Source organism: Scyliorhinus canicula, chromosome 4 (genome assembly GCF_902713615.1).
Source record: "Scyliorhinus canicula chromosome 4, sScyCan1.1, whole genome shotgun sequence".
NCBI lineage: Eukaryota > Metazoa > Chordata > Chondrichthyes > Carcharhiniformes > Scyliorhinidae > Scyliorhinus > Scyliorhinus canicula.
The window spans coordinates 220,060,191-220,077,891 of NC_052149.1; the positions used below are offsets into that span (position 1 = coordinate 220,060,191).

The 17,701-nt window shown below is 46.7% G+C and overlaps 1 protein-coding gene across 1 annotated transcript; it reads left to right on the plus strand.

The window, feature by feature from the left end:
• The first annotated feature begins 273 nt into the window (after window positions 1-273).
• LOC119964274 (protein phosphatase 1 regulatory subunit 12A-like) lies at window positions 274-13,849 on the plus strand. The gene is given in 4 exon segments (XM_038793550.1): window positions 274-649; window positions 652-789; window positions 792-1,173; window positions 13,729-13,849. Coding segments are annotated over 4 exon segments (1,017 nt in total).
• The last annotated feature ends 3,852 nt before the right edge of the window (window positions 13,850-17,701 follow it).

Below are 17,701 nucleotides of genomic sequence, written 5' to 3' on the forward strand. Positions count from 1 at the left end.
GTTGTTCTTTACTGCCACCTGCTGGTCGGAGGCCGTATCTGTTAATATTTACAGAATATCATCACATCCGCTTTCCTTTGGAAATGAATAATATTTACATGCATTATTCAAATTCAATACACAATACATATGATATGCATAATACTTCAATTATATACATGTTCAATGTCCATCAGAAATTCAATCTGTCTGGCTTTCTTCTGTGTCTTGTTGACCTTCTAAGCACTGCCTCCCAGGGTATTGGGATAGCCAGAGGGAGACAGTCCACACAAGATGGCGGATGCTAAACAGGAACAGAATGAGCAGTTGAAGCGCTGGCTGGGCTCAAAGACTAAGTTCGAGCCATCTGTCCTCAAGAAGAAGAAAACCAAGGTCAAGTTTGACGATGGCGCTGTCTTCCTGACTGCCTGCTCGAGCGGGGACACGGATGATGCAAAGAAGCTTATGAGTCACGGCTCGTACATTAACTACGCCAATGTGGACGGACTGACAATCCTGCACCAGGCATGTATAGATGATAACCTGGATATGGTGAACTTCCTAGTGGAGCATTTTGCAAATATTCATTAGCCAGATAATGAGGATTGGATACCATTGCATGCAGCTGCTTCCTGGAGATATGCAGACATAGCAGAGTATTTAATTAGCCGTGAGCAAATGTAGCTGCAGTCAACAGTTATAAAGAAACTCCATCAGATATAGCTGAAGAAGAGGCCATGGAGGAGTTTTTGCAGGAAGAAATTAGTAGGCAAGGAGTGGATATAGAAGCAGCTCGGAAGAAGAAGATTGAATCATGCTCTGTGATGCCAAGCAGTGGTTAAATAGAGGGCAAATGAATGACAATAGGCATCCTAAATCTGGGGGAACAGCTCTTCATGTAGCTGCAGATAAAGGCTACACAGAGGTTTTAAAGCTTCTAATTCAGGCAGGTTGTGCGGTAAATGTCAAAGATTATGATAGCTGGACTCCACTTCACGCTGCAGCACACTGGGGTGAAGAGGAAACCTGCCAATCCCTGGTCAAAAGCTTCTGCGATATGGAGACGATCAACAAAATGGGGCAGACAGCTTTTGATGTAACAGATTCAGACATTTCTGGGTGCTTGGAAGAGTTGCAAAAAAGGCAGAATATGCTTTTTAGGGAGAAACAAGCAAATAAATCCCCATTGATCAAGTCAACTACAAAAATGGAGTGGAGATGCCGGCGTTGGACTGGGGTGAGCACAGTAAGAAGTCTTACAACATCAGGTTAAAGTCCAACAGATTTGTTTCAAACACTAGCTTTCGGAGCACTGCTCCTTCCTCAGGCGAATGAAGAGGTGGGTTCTAGAAACATATATATAGACATATTGCATCATTAACTTTGTCTATATATATGTTTCTGGAACCCACCTCTTCATTCACCGAAGGAAGGAGCAGTGCTCCGAAAGCTAGTGATTCAAAACAACCTGTGGGACTTTAACCTGTTGTTGTAAGACTTCTTACTGTACAAAAATGGAGAACAACCAACAATTAAACATATCAAAAGTAAAGAAACCCTGCTGAATGAATGAAAGATTCCAGTGCATATAGAGCCTCTGGAGCAGGAGAATGTGGGCGAAGAGGACAAGCTAGACGAACTTAAAGCCAGACTCACTTTTCAAAGAGAACTAAGGGACTGCTGTTTCACGCAGACATGGCTCATTCCTGCTTCACCGGACTGTGCCCTACAACCAGATGGCTTCTCAATCCACCGAATGGGCCGTACGGCGGCCTCAGGCAAGGCTAGGGGATGTGGGGTCTGCCTCCGAATCAACACCTCCTGGTGCCCAGATGTAGCAACACTGGCGAGTTTCTGCTCCCCAAACCTGGAATACCTGATGCTAATAAAATGCCGCCGCGACTACCTTCTGTGGGAGTTCAGCTCTGTTATCCTGATGGCAGTTTACATCCCACCCCATACGAACGTTAAAATCGCACTGGACAAAATATTCACCATCACAAATAGCCTTGAAATGAAACACCCCGAGGCCTTGTTCATTGTAGTTGGGGACTTCCATCAGGCCAAGCTCAAGAGCATACTACCAAGTTACCACCAACACGTCACCTGTTCCACCTGGGGCCCAAACATTCTGGACCACTGCTGCACAAATATCAAACATGCCTACCGCTCTGTCGCCCACCCACACTTTAGCAAATCTGACCATAAGGCTGTGCTCCTGCTCTCGGCTTATAAGCAAAAACTGAAGCGGGAGAATCCGCTAAAGAAAGTCGTGCATTGTTGGTCTGAGAAATTGGATGATCTCCTACAGGACTGCTTCGAGTCAGTGGACTGGTCAGTATTTAAAAACTCTGACACCAGCCTGAATGAGTACACCACTCCAGTATCTGACTTCATTAGTAAGTGTGTAGAAGACTGTGTGCCAAAAAGCAAATCCACGTGTTTCCCAACCGCAAACCCTGGATGAATAGGGAAAACCACTGCTTGCTGAAGTCTAGGTCTGAGGCGTTCACGTCAGGTGACCCTGACCTATACAAGAAAGCCAGATATGATCTAAAGAAATCACTCAAAGATGCCAAAAGACAGTACTGGACAAAGCTCAAGTCCCAGGCTAGCCACACGGACCGTCTATGGCAAGGTCTGCACGACATAACAGGCTACAAGATGAAGGCATGTAAAATTGCCGGCTCCAATGCACCCCTCCCTGATGAGCTCAGTGCGTTCTATACCGGCTTTGAGCAAGAGGTTAGCGCGAGCGAGCCCTCCACCCCAGAAGCCTCGGATGAACTTATATCTGAGATCACCTTTGCAGATGTCAGAGCAGCCTTCTCGAAGGTCAACCCACGGAAATCCTCTGGCACGAATGGGGTACCCGGACGAGCACGAAGATCTTGCGCGGATCAGCTGGCGGGGGTATTCGCAGACATCTTCAACTTCTCTTGACAACAATCTGAGGTCCCTATCTGCTTCAAGAAGATGACCATCATCCCTGTACCAAAACAAAAGCCAAGCAGCATGCCTTAATGACAATCGTCCAGTGGCTCTGACATCCATCATCATGAAGTACTTTGAAAGGTTAGTCATGGCACAAATCAACTCCAGCCTCCCGGATTGCCTTGATCCACTCCAGTTCGCCTACTGCTGCAACAGGTCCACAGCAGATGCCATCTCCATGGCCCTGCACTCTACCCTGGAACACCTAGATAACAAAGACACCTATGTCAGACTCCTATTTATTGACTGCAGCTCAGCCTTCAACACCATCATTCCTAAAAAACTCATCTCCAAACTCCGTAGCCTTGGCTTCGGTTCCTCCTTCTGCGACTGGATCCTGAACTTTCTAACCCACAGGCCACACTCAGTAAGGATAAGCAACAACACCTCCTCCACGATCATCCTCAACACCGGTGCCCCATAAGGCTGTGTCCTCAGCTCCCTACTATACTCCTTGTACACCTATGACTGTGTGGCCAAATTCCCCTCCAACTCAATTTTCTAATTTGCTGATGACACCACCGTAGTGGGTCGAATTTCAAACAATGACGAGACAGAGTACAGGAATGAGAGAGAGAATCTGGTGAACTGGTGCAACAACAATAATCTCTCCCTCAATGTCAACAAAACAAAGGAGATTGTCATCGACTTCAGGATGCGTAGTGGACAATACGCCTCTGTCTACATCAATGGGAACGAAGTAGAAAGGGTCGAGAGCTTCAAGTTTTTAGGTGTACAGATCACAACAGCCTGTCCTGGTATCCCCATGCCAACACTATTGTTAAGGAAGCCCACCAACGACTCTACTTTCTCAGAAGACTGAGGAAATTTAGCATGTCAGCTACGACTCTCACCAACTTCTACAGATGCACTATGAAAAGCATTCTCTCTGGTTGTATCACAGCTTGGTATGGAGCCTGCTCTGCCCAAGACTGCAGGATACTACAAAAGTTTGCGAATGTAGCCCAGTCCATCACACAAACCAACCTCCCATCCATTAACTCTATCTGTAATTCCCGCTGCCTCAGAAAGGCAGCCAGCATAATTAAGGACCCCACGCACCCCGGACATACTCTCTTCCACCTTCGATCAGAGATCATAGATCATAGAATTTACAGTGCAGAAGGAGGCCATTCGGCCCATCGAGTCTGCACCGGCTCCTGGAAAGAGCACCCTACCCAAAGTTAACACCTCCACCCTATCCCCATAACCCAGTAACCCCACCCAACACTAAGGGCAATTTTGGACACTAAGGGCAATTTATCATGGCCAATCCACCTAACCCGCACATCTTTGGACTGTGGGAGGAAACCGGAGCACCCGGAGGAAACCCACACACACACGGGGAGGACGTGCAGACTCCACACAGACAGTGGCCCAAGCCGGGCATCGAACCTGGAACTCTGGAGCTGTGAAGCGATTGTGCTATCCACAATGCTACCGTGCTGCCCCTTGAAAGGGCGCCCTAGTCTGCCAAATTGGGGCATGATCTTTAATGGGTGCCTTCGCCTGCCAAAAAGAAAAGAAAATCGCTCCCCCCCATCATGGAAATGTTCGGGGGACTCTCATCCTTCCCTGCATGTTCGTCAGCATGCAACCTTCTCCAAAGCGCTCCACACCCCCCCCCCCCCCCCCCCCCACATAAGGGGAAGCACCTCTCCACCAATCCGTCAGGAAAAAGACACCAAGCTTTAGGTCACGTACCAAATGACTCATGAACAGCTTCTTCCCTACTGCCATCAGACTTTCAATGGACCTACCTCGTATTAAGTTGATCATTTCTCTACACCTTGCTATAACTGTAACATATTCTGCAGTCTCTCCTTCCTTCCCTATGTACGGTATGCATTGTTTGTACAGCATGCAAGAAACAATGGGCGCAATTCTCCGTTCCCAATGTCGGGTGGGAGAATTGCTGGAAGGCCGAGCGACTCATTTCACGCCCCCCCCCCGGCGCCCCCGCGATTCTCCCACCCCCCCGCTCGGAAGAATTGACGCTCGCCGTTTCTCACGGCGACCACTGATTCTCCGACCCGGATAGGCTGAGCGGCCTGCCGTTCGTGACTGTTTCACGACGGCGGCAACCACACCTGGTCGCTGCTGTCGTGAACATGGGCGCCAAAGGCCCGTTTGAAGCTTGTGGGGGGCGGAGAGGGGAGTGAGCACCACGGCCGTGCTCGGGAGGGGACTGGCCCGCGATCGGTGCCCACCGATCGTCGGGCCGGCGTCTCAAAGCGACGCACTCTTTCCCCTCCGCCGCCCCGCAAGATCAAGCCGCTACGTCATGCGGGGCAGTGGAGGGGAAGACGGCCACCGCGCATGCGCGGGTTTGATCCGTCACCCGTCGTGACGTCAGCCGCGCATGCGCGGGTTGGAGCCGGCCAACCTGCGCATGCGCGGCTGACGTCACATAGGCGCCGCCATCGCGTCATTCTCGGCGCGCCGCCTTGATGCAAGTGTCAAGGCCCGGCCGCCATGAATAACGGAGCGCCGATCCTAGCCCCCCCGGGTGGGGGTGAAAATGGTGAGAGGAGCGGCCTCCAAGGCCGTCGTGAAACTCGGCCGAGTTCACGACGGCCTTCCCGATTTATCCCGGGAGCGGAGAATTCCGCCCAATACTTTTCACTGTATACTAATACATGTGACAATAATAAATCAAATCAAATCAAATCAAAAAGGAAAGAAAGATAACTCTAGTTGTTCTAGTGAAAAGGAGTTAGAAGCAGAGACAGAAAAAAGCAAACTTACAGCAACTGTAAATTATGATAACCGTATCAACAGTGGAAGTATACCGTCTGCTGCAGTGACCCGATCAACTGTACCCCACTTCTTGTACCATGTTATGTTCTGATGCTTGGCTGGATGGAATTAGTGCACTAGAGAACTTCTAGTTTGTGACTAGTTGAATGTTTATTGATTAACAATAACGTGGGTCAGATAACAATATGAAAACTACTGAAACCACTAATTAGTAAATCACTATTAGAAAATTATCCAACAGCTACTACAAATGCCACAAATCCATTTGACGTCTATCGCCAGATTCCCAGAGGTTGCAGTGTCACGTGGTTGTTCTTTACTGCCACCTGGTGGTTGGAGGTTGTATCTGTTAATATGTATATAACTGCTTATGCATATCATCACAGTAATTTCAAAAGGTAGTTAAAAGTCAATCACATTGCTGTGACTGTGGAATGACACACAGGCCAGACCAGGAAAGAGAGAAAGATTTGTGAACCCGATGGGTATTTACAGCAATTCATGATAGGTTTCATCATCACCAATACTGAGACTAGCCTGATATTCCAGGTTAATGAACTGAAATTCCATCAGTTGCTGTGGTAGGATTTGAACCCGCATCACCAAAGTATTAGCCTGGATCTCTGTCTTCCTCGTCCAGTGACATTACCACTACCCAATGTCTGGTCTTGGCTGACTCAGATTGAGAGCGACTGGTGTCCATGCAGTGCTAAACCTGATTAAATCAGGAGAGAAAATTCGGGCAAGGGGGTGGAATTTTTTGGTGAAGAAATGGTAACACTTCAAATTCACCAAAACACTACAGTGGAAAAACGTAATTCAAAACAGACTGCATTGGATTTTCAATTTTTCAGCTAAGCATAGAACTGTGGATGGTCTGCCTGTTATAGAAACCTCTCCAGTTCTGATGATTTCAATACAAATTAAAATTTGGTAGTTTCTATAATGGAAGGGCAATTCCACAGAGCAGGTTTCACATCCGGGTGGCAGGTTGCAAATCTGCTCTCATTATATTGGGAGCACAGTTCTTGAAAAACCTTCTTTTTGTCAGAACCATCCTATTAAATGCACTAAGGCTGGTCGCTCTGTCACAATTGCTCAACGTTAAGTGGCAATCAGTGTATAAACATCCTGGGATTATTAGTGTGGCATCATGGAAATAAATCAATCTTTCATTGTTTTGTTTTTCCTCCTTCTTGTCAAACACAAGTATTCTTCACATTTTTCAGCATTACGTTTTCATTTTTATTCCTGATCCCCAGGGAGAGGAGGATTCAGAAACTCAGATCATTTTTCAGATCGCTGCCTCTTATATTTTGAGTCTCTGCTGCCTCTCTCAGACCCAGTTAAGCAGCACATCTCAACTCGATTCTTCCCTTGTTCTTCCCTGATTCTTGCCGCACAACTTGTTGGGAAGGTGCCAGACCATACCAAGCATTTAGGAGGGAGCCTAAAATGGTTGGGAATTTTGAGGTTGGATATTAATGATCACAACATGTCATCATATCTTACTGGCTGGCACGGTTCATAATAAAATGGACGTTCCTGATTTAAGAAAAGGTGATTTGAAGTCAATAAGGTATGAGCCGGGGAGGATAAATTGAAAAGTAATGCTGGAGGCAAACAAAAACACTCAGTTAAAAATAAGGCTTCGAGGTAATAATAATTGCTTATTGTCACAAGTAGGCTCCAATGAAGTAACTGTGAAAAGCCCATAGTCGCCACATTCTGCCGCCTGTTTGGGGGGGCCGGTACGGGAATTGAACCCGCGCTGCTGGCCTTGTTCTGCATTACAAGCCAGCTGTTTAGCCCACTGTGCTAAACCAGCCCACAGTCTCCCTCAGCAAGTGTACAGATTAATTCTACCATTGAGACAAATACCAAAACCAAAGTCTGAACATTTCAATAGAGGCTATGAAGCAGAATGTTTTTTTGAAATAGAATAATTAACTAGAACATGTTATAAAGCTAAGTTGAAGTGAAGAGAAAACATTAGGGGAGATGAGAGGATATTCTGTGGATAGATTCACAGCCAGAAAAATCTGAAAAGAATTTCCGCTCAAAGTGGTTTTATAATGAAGCTCTTATCATTTTTCTTTTTCATAAATGTACACAGTATGTATCTATAACAAAAAGCATACGGAAAGAAAAAACTGACGTGCTTCTCACCTTTTACAGTTTAAATTGATAGAAATTCATTGGACCCGAGAGAGCTATCGAACAAAAAGAACAATGTAACACTTTAACATGGTTAAGTATCCCAAGGTGCATCACTGGAGCTTGATCAAACAAAGGAAAGAAATATGATTCAGAAAAAGTTTCACAGGATATCAAAGTTGACAGCAAAATTATTTATAGAGCAAAACAATAAAATCTGATGTAATTGTATGATCACTCATATCCAGCCTCAAATTCGGAACCATTATATAAATATTTTACAAGTGAGTATAAAACAGATGACTGCATGGATGGTACAATGGTCAGGGGGGAGGACTTTAGGTTCCTCGTTAATTGGGACTAGTTTTGGGGAAGTTGGGTCTGTGCAGGTTGGAAGGGTTGTCTCCAAACACAGCCGGGACCAGTTCCCGTGTGGAGCAATTTGCTATCGGAGAAGCTTCAAATTAACTTAGCAGAGATGTAGGAACAGTGGGTAATATCAGAAAAGGATACAGAGCTGCACAGAATACTGGGAGAGAAAGATAACACCTGATCAGGAATTGGAAGGTAGAATGTGTTTTCGGCACAAAGGGGCAAGAAAGAAAGTGTAAATTAGAGGTACGTGAATGTGAACAAGCGGAGTGTGATAAGCGGTGTGATAAGATTTGTGAATTGCAGAAGCAGATAGCCATGTGGAAATATGGAGTAGCATTCTCTATTTGGGAGTGTATGTTCTCCTGCTGGTGTAGAATCATTCCTGGTCTGTGTTGGTGCTAGAAGTGGTGCCCAGGAGCGATTCACTCTCCCTTGCCATGCTAATTTAGGCATTGCGGGGAGCGCAAAGGATCCTGTTCCATGGCCCATTATCGGACTGCGGATTTGAGCGGGTGGCCCAATTCCGAGGTCCGGCGGCTGGCTTCCCTCCCCCCCCCTCCAATGCAAATTCTTCCCCCCCCCCCCCCCCTTGCTGACAAGTAGGTGCATCCTGCACCCCCTCCCCCCCCCACCATTGCTGGGTTACCACCATCAGTTACCGCCATCAAACCCCATATCTGCAACACCCCCCTCATATCAGATACCTCCCATTTCTGAGACTCCCTCATTAGGGGCCCCCATATCAGAGAACCTCCCCATATCAAAGGCCACCATTAGAGAACCCTCATATCTGAGAGAGCCCCATGTCACAGAGCCTCCATCAGTTACCCCTACTTGGAAGCTAAATAGGCGGCATGGTGGCACAGTGGTTAGCAATGTTGCTTCACAGTGCCAGGTTCAATTCCCGGCTTGGGTCACTGTCTGTGCAGTCTTCATGTTCTCTCCATGTCTGCATGGGTTTCCTCCGGGTGCTCTGATTTCCTCCCACAAGTCCCAAAAGACATGCTGTTAGGTAATTTGGACATTCCGAATTCTCCCTCTGTGTACCCGAACAAGTTCCGGAATGTGGCGACTAAGGGCTTTTCACAGTAACTTCATTGCCGTGTTAATGTAAGCCTACATGTGACAATAATTAGGGGCTGGTTTAGCACAGTGGGCTAAATCGCTGGCTTTTAAAGCAGATCCAGGCAGGCCAGCAGCACGGTTCAATTCCCGTACCAGCTTCCCCGAACAGGTGCCAGAATGTGGCGACTAGGGGCTTTTCACAGTAACCTCATTGAAGCCTACTTGTGACAATAAGCGATTTTCATTTCATTTCATAAAGATTATTATTATTATTATTAAAGAGCAATCCAGGCAGAAGCAGTGAAAAATCACTGCTTTTCACTTACTTGTCCCCTACACCTGCTGCCTCAGACATAAGTGTAGAAAGCAGCAGTTGTTACTTTATAGAAAGTCAAAGTAGATCACAACACTTTAAATCCCATTAGATCTCTTGAACTGTGAAGTTTCGATTTACTTCCAAAGAAAAATACCTTTGACTAGTCTGTAATTAACAAGTAATAACTTCCAGGCAGCTAGATGTCTGGATTGTTTATTTTTATCTCACATCAAGCTGCAATGCATCTGAACTATCCTGCTCTGAATCCAACCACAATATTTATAAACATCTAGCTATGATTGATAGGTTGTCACCACATTAAAAGCAGTTAAGTGCTTTCTGCTGAGAAAAAAAGGAAATTAAAGCACTTATCTCCGAGATGTTTATAAACATTGTGGTTAGGTTCACAACAAGGTACTTGATACATATTCAAACACAAAGGGAGCTTTGGCCCTAATTCTCGGTTTGGGAGACTATTTTCTCTCACCGGAGATGAATCCCCATTAAATTGCATTCACGCTGGGAGCACAAATCCAGAGGCGATTCACTAACCCTTGGCATGTAAATGTATGGATGGCAGGGATTGTGAGGGGTCTCTTGCAAATCCCGCCAACGGGATACATTTTGAGCGGGTGGCCCGATAGCGATGTCTGGCTACTCGACCCCCTAACCACCACAACCCAATTCCACCCCCCACCATGGGATTTTTGGACCACCCTCTGTTGGATTCAACAATCATCGAGAGGGTCCTTTAAAATATTAGCTAAAATTATTCTTGAAAATTTCTGAATTTGTACAAATATGAGTAAGTTATAAATTGGCTTATTGTTTGAATACTGTCGATGACTGTTTCAAATGTTACGGATAATGTACTCTAAGTACTGGTATGAAGGTACATTCAGCAAGTTTGAAACAATCTCGTAACTGAGACCAGACATAACGTAGGGAGTTTGAACGTGGGATAAGAGTCGTGGGAAAGTTAATTAATTAATTTGGAGTAATTGATTAATGTCCAATTAACCAATCACCTGTTCAGTGACTGACACTTTCCTGAACAAATCAATGAGGTCTCAGCTAAGAATTAGAACCAATGAGGTCATTTCCAGTTCATTTTGTGTAAATGTACCAAAATGTGTTCTTAAAGAAATAAATTCATTCAACCGGACTGACTTATCTATGAGCAAGAGATAAGGCAAATTTTACTCCCCCAAACAGTATGAGGCTGACCAGACCCATCCACCGACCACCCTACCAGAGACACTCCCCATAAGAGACACCCCCACCAGAAACACCCATAAGAGAGGCACCCTCAGGTAGCCCCCATAAGCGAGTCCCTTGCCTGCACGATCCCCAGTACAGAGACACATGCCTAGAAGCACCCCCATTGCAGAGATCCCTGCGCAGTAGCCCCGCATTCCAGAGATGCCAAAGAGAAAAAGAGGAAGTGAGAGCTCTTAACTGTCTTTGATATGGTCCAAGAGCTGCCACTCATAGCCAGATATTTATAAATATTGTGGTTAGTTTCACAGCTGACAACTTAAGCAGGGATCTCGAGTGCGAGCTTCCAGGCAAGGGCTTCTATAATAATATGGGATTTCCAGGCAGGGGTCTCGCTTGTGGGGGGTTTCTGGTGGGCGTTTCTATTGTGAGATGGTGTCTCTGGTGGGGATCTCAGACGTGGGAGGTTTCTGGTGAGAGTCTCTCTTATGGGGAGTTTCTGGTGGGAGTCTCTGCAGTGCAGGGATTCTGCTGGAGGTCTCTCTTATGGAGGCTCTCTGGTGGGGTCTCTATAATGAGGGGTTTGGAGGAGAGTCTCCCTCATGGGGGTTCTCTGGTGGGGATCTGTCTTATGGGAGGACCTCTGGTGGGGGTGGCCAATGGGATGTTCTGGTAGGGGTGGGGTGGGCAGAGTTTGCATTGTGTGGGGGGCAGTGGCCCTCCAATTGACTCAGGGGGCAAGTCCCTAATAGAGTCCCCTTAGCCCACCGTGAGGTCCACCATGTCAGGGCCATGCTGTAAGATACTTGCACAATCCCAGCCGAGAGGGCCGGAGCATCATGGAAGCATGAAGAATTGGGTTTCCAGTCCATTAGGCAGATGAAAATGGGTTCAAATGATCTATTTACATCCTCCCGCTGGACGGGAGTATAGCTCGCTGCCACCGCTGGCGGGGGACCGGATCATTAGAACGGGGACGCCGATCCCATTTTATGCCTGACGTGTGACTCTCTGCCGCATCAGGAACTCCGCTATTTGCCGTGTGCGATGGAGAATCCACCCCATGTTTGGCTATGACCTGACTAAGAAAAAGGCAGGATATCAATATTCCTGGATACAAGGGGTGGGATTCTCTATGGGATGCCGATTTTGAGATTGGCGATCGGGCGGAGAATCCCTTTAGATGCCGAAACCGGGTGTGGTGCCTGTTTGACGCAGGTTTTGTATGCTCCGCCCCCTCCAAAACGGCATCGTGCACCACATGCCGTTGGGACGGCCTCAGCGCGTCATCTGAAGGTCCTCCGCCGATGATCCACCCCCCGATGGGCCAAGTTCCCAACCATACTGGGGACGTGTAGTGTCAGCGGTCGGGAAGCCAGCATGGCTGCTGCAGACTGGAGCCGTGCTCAGACATGGAGAATCTAGCCCAAGGTGTTTGGAAACGACAGGAAAGGACAGAAAGGGACTGGATGACAGTATTGATGAAGGAGAAAATTACAATGCTGGAAAGAGAGGAGGCTGGATTCTCCATTTCTGAGGCTAAGTGCAGAGGGTCTGTGGTCTTCTCCGCAAAAATAATCAGATCCTGTGACCGGTGAGGGGCTAGTAGCCGCCCCATATAAAACTCCCAGCTCCCACGATATAAAAGGCCGGAGAATGGATGAGTTCGTAGCCACGCATGTGCACGCCGACGACCTGCAGTGGTTGTGCTGTAAAACATGGTGCCGGCCATGCGTGGACCTGGCCTGCCACATAGTGCCCCCCTGGCCAGATCCAGACACCACTTGGCCACCCCCCACCAGTCCCCCCAAACCTCACAGAACCCCTCCCCTCAGCCAGCAGCACGTTTCCCACCCAACTGTGGCGGCACTGGACACAGTCCGCAGCCGCCACTCCAGGTTCCCATCGGAAGCGGAGCATCGTGGGACGGCCATCAAGTGACGTGCTGAGGCTGTCCCAATGGGTGACTATAATTATCTGATTATAGACTGGGATAGTAGTCATTTAAAGGGACAAGAAGGGCAAGAGGTCCTCCAGTGTTTCAGGAAAAATGTCTACAGCAGTATGTCTCAAGTCCACTGAGAAAGGAGGCATTGCAGAACCTTGGGAATGAGGTTGACTAAGTGGATCAAGTGTCAGTATGGGAACGTTATGGAATGGTAATGTGGATGGTAATGGCTATGGATAAGGACAAAGAGCAACCAAGATTAAAAATAATCAACTGGGAGCAAGCCAACTTCAATGGATCTGACCCAGATAAATTGGATTCAAAGATTGGCAGGCAAGACTAACTGAACAATGGGCTGTCTTCAAAGAAGAGTTTGTTTGGGCACAGTCAAGCTGTGTTCTCACAAATGGAAAAGGCAGGGCAAACAAATCCCCATTTCGCTGGACAACAATAAAGATAGAGATTAAGATGAATAATAAAAAGTATGCTTCTGACAGGTGTCATGTGGAAAATACAACAGGCTGAATACAGAAGGTCAAAATATTGAAATTACAAGGGAATGCAAAGCCGTGGTATTATGGCTGAGATTCTCTGATCTGAGTTCGCCCAGCCACTGCTGCCTGTGAGAACGGAGAATTTGGCGCTCAGCCAAAATCCCATTCCCTGCAGCGGGATCAGAGAATCCCGCTTACGGGAGCGATCGGAGAATTCGGCCCTATTTTAATGTAGAATTTGAAAATCATAATGAAGAAAATAGTGGGACTTAAGTTTGGCATGCAAGACCTGATGATTTCCACTCCAAGGTTTTAACAAAAATAAGTGAGAAAATTACTGATGCATGGGTCAGAATTTTGGTAAACTCCCTAAATTAAGGGATTGTGCATTTTGCTGATAAATGTAATTTCATTATTGAAAGAGGAAAGGAGAACAATGCAACCACAAATGTGCATAACATCAAGTATAACATCAGTATAACATTGCTTCTGGGCATGTTACTGGAATTGATCCTCAGAGAAATGTATTTAGCATCTGGATAACCATAATTTAATAAAGAGAGTGAGCATGAATATCTGAAGGTTATGTCATTTCTGTTTAACTAAGTTGAATGTTTTGAACAGATCACTACCACGAGGGACTGTCTCTAAATATTGTTTATATTCACTTCCAGAAGACATCTGCTAAGGTTCCGCACAAGCCAAAAGTAAAGGCACGTGGAATTGGAAGTAATCATCTGATGTTATCATAGAGTCCTAGAATCCCTACAGTGCAGAAGCAGGCCATTCAGCCCATTGAGTTTGCACCAAACTTCCGAATTTGCACCCTACCTAGGCCCGCTCCCCTGCCCTATTCCTGTAATGCGACCTAACCTTTGGAGACTAAGGGGCAATTTAGCATAGCCAATTTAGCATAGCCAATTTAGCATAGCGGCATGGTGGTACAGTGGTTAGCACTGCTGCCTCACAGCGCCAGTGTCCCGGGTTCAATTATAATCTCGGGTGACTGTGAATTTTTACGTTTTCCCTGTGTCTGCATGGGTCCCCTCTGGATGCTCCGGTTTCCTCTCACAGTCCAATGGGGGCAACACGGTAGCATGGTGGTTAGCATAAATGCTTCACAGCTCCAGGGTCCCAGGTTCGATTCCCGGCTGGGTCACTGTCTGTGCGGAGTCTGCACATCCTCCCCGTGTGTGCATGGGTTTCCTCCGGGTGCTCCGGTTTCCTCCCATAGTCCAAAGATGTGCGGGTTAGGTGGATTGGCCATGCTAAATTGCCCGTAGTGTCCTAAAAAGTAAGGTTAGGGGGGGGGGGGGGGGGGGGAGTTGTTGGGTTATGGGTATAGGGTGGATACGTGGGTTTGAGTAGGGTGATCATGGCTCGGCACAACATCGAGGGCCGAAGGGCCTGTTCTGTGCTGTACTGTTCTATGTTCTATGTCCAAAGATGTGCAGGTTAGGTGCATTGGCCATGTTAAATTGCGCTTTAGTTCCAAAAGATTAGGTGGGGTTACGGAGATAGTGCAGGGGCTTGGGCCTAAGTAGGTTGCTCTTTTGTAGGGTCGGTGCAGACTCGATGGATGAAATAACTTCCTTCTGCGCTGTACGGATCCTATGATCTTCTATGATCCACCTAACCTGCACATCTTTGATATTGATATCTAGTTGTTTGGGAAGCAGGAGGCAGAGAATTAGGATGAAGGGAATGTATTTTGTTTGGAGCGATGTGACACATGGGGTTGGATTTTGAAGCTGCGGTCAGGAACCTGAAGCTCAGATTGTTTCCAGATCTTTGCCCCATGCTGCATCGTCGTCCGTGATGTGAAACTGTTTCTATACGCCCGGCTCCAATTAATAGTCCCCAATGAATGGTGCTGGAGATGATAACTATCTCTGGATGGCAATTTCAAAGGTAGACAGCTGCCATGACTGACCTCATAGTAGTCGATAGGAATGATGCAGGCAGGAAAGCAAAGGCCCAGTCGACACATGGTCCAAAACACTAACCAAAATACTCATTCACCTCGTACTTAATCCACACTGTTTAAGTGATGACAACTTGCCACTGCATAAGCTCCTCACTTAGACTATCATTTTATTCAGGATTTTACATTAGCAGTCACAATAAATAATGACTTCTCTCTGTGCTCCCAACAGCTGTGCACTAAACTGCCTTATACTATTTGGTCTTTCTTTTCTGTCCTTTGAAAATTTCTTCTGCCCTTCTGTCGGCTTCTTAACAAGTTCTTAAAGAGATTACCAGCAAGGTGGTAAGAAGCATGTGACATTGCCAGACCACCTGCACCACCCTCCCTCCCCCCCCCCCCTCCCTCCTGCCACCACTGGGGGAGGGGGTGGAGGAGGGGTGGGATGGGGGGGGGGGGAGGAAAGAACACACGCACCCAAACTCTCCACCAGGTGTGATGGAAAATCCTGCCTGTGGTGCTCTGCAAAGATTTGCACTGGGATATAGCTTTAATTTGGAGGCACTGTAACTTAGAAATATAGAAAATGGGAGCAGGTGTAGGCCATTCAGCCCTTCAAGCCTTCTCTGCCATTAATTATGATCATGGCTGATCATCTAACTCATTAACCTGTCCCTGCATTCCCCCTATATACTTTGATCCCTTTGACCATACGTCCATAAGACATAGGAGCAGAATTAGGCTACTTGGCCCATCGAGTCTGCTCCGCCATTCAATCATGGCTGATATTTTCTCTTCCCCATTCTCCTGCCTTCGCCCCATAACCCCTGATCCCCTTATTAATCAAGAACCTATTTATCTCTGTCTTAAAGACACTCAGTGAATTAGCATCCACAGCCTTCTGTGGCAAAGAGTTCCACAGATTCACCACCCTCTGGCTGAAGAAATTCCTCCTCATCTCTGTTTTAAAGGATCGTCCCTTTAGTTTGAGATGGCGTCCTCTGGTTCTAGTTTTTCCGACAAGTGGAAACATCCTCGCCACGTCCACTTTATCCAGGCCTCGCAGTATCATGTAAGTTTCAATAAGATCCCCTCTCATCCTTCTAAACTCCAACGAGTACAGATCCAGAGTCCTCAAACGTTCCTAATACGACGTTCTTCATTCCAGGGATCATTCTTGTGAACCATCTCTGGCCATTTCCAAGGAAGGCACATCTTTCCTTAGATATGGGGCCCCAAACTGCTCACAATACTCCAAATGGGGTCTGACCAGAGACTTATACAGCCTCAGAAGTACATCCCTGCTCTTGTATTCTAGCCCTCTTGACATGAATGCTAACATTGCATTTGCCTTCTTATCTGCTGACTGAACCTGCACATTAACGTTAAGAGAATCGTGAATAAGGACTCCCAAGTCACTTTGTGCTTCTGCTTTCCGAAGCATTTCCCCATTTAGAAAATAGTCTATGCTTAAATTCCTCCTTCCAAAGTGCAAAACCTCACACTTTTCTACATTGTATTTCATTTGCCACTTCATTGCCCACTCTCTTGCTTGTCCATGTCCTTCTGCAGCCCCCTTGCTTCCTCAATACGACCTGTCCCTCTACAGATCTTTGTATCATCTGCAAACTTAGCAACGGTGCCTTCAGTTCCTTCTTCCAGATCATTAATGTATATTGTAAAAATTTGTGGTCCCAGCACAGACCCCTGAGTCACACCACTAGTCACCAGCTGCCATCCTGAAAAATACCCCTTTATCCCCACTATCTGCCTTCTGCCAGTCAGCCAATCCTCTATCCATGCCAGGATCTTACCCTGAACACCATGAGCTCTTAACTTGTTTAACAGTCTCCTATGCGGCACCTTGTCAAAGGCTTTCTGGAAAACTAAATAAATCATGTCCACTGGTTCTCCTTTCTCCAACTTGCTTGTTACCTCCTCAAAGAACTCTAATAGATTTGTCAGTCACGACTTCCCTTTGACAAAGCCGTGCTGACTAAGTCCTATTTTACCAAGCACTTCCCAGTGCTTTGCAATCTCGTCTTTAATAACAGACTCTAAAATCTTACCAATGACCGAAGTCAGGCTAACCGGTCTATAATTTCCCATCTTCTGCCGCCCCTCTTCTTAAACAGTGGTGTTACATAAGCCACTTTTCAGTCCTTTGGAACCCTTCCTGCCTCCAGTGATTCCTGAAAGATCATCACTAATGCCTCCACAATTTCGTCAGCTATCTCTTTTAGGATCCTGGGTGTAGTCCATCTGGTCCAGGTGACGTATCCACCTTCAGACCTTTCAGTTTCTCCAGAACCTTCTCCCCAGTAATGGTCACTGCACTCACCTCTGCCCCCTGGTTCTCCTGGAGCACTGGCATCCCACCGGTGTCTGTGACGACTGATGCAAAGTAACTATTCAGTTCGTCTGCCCCCAAAAGTTGTATCCAGCTCCTTCTTGAAAACATACTGGATGAG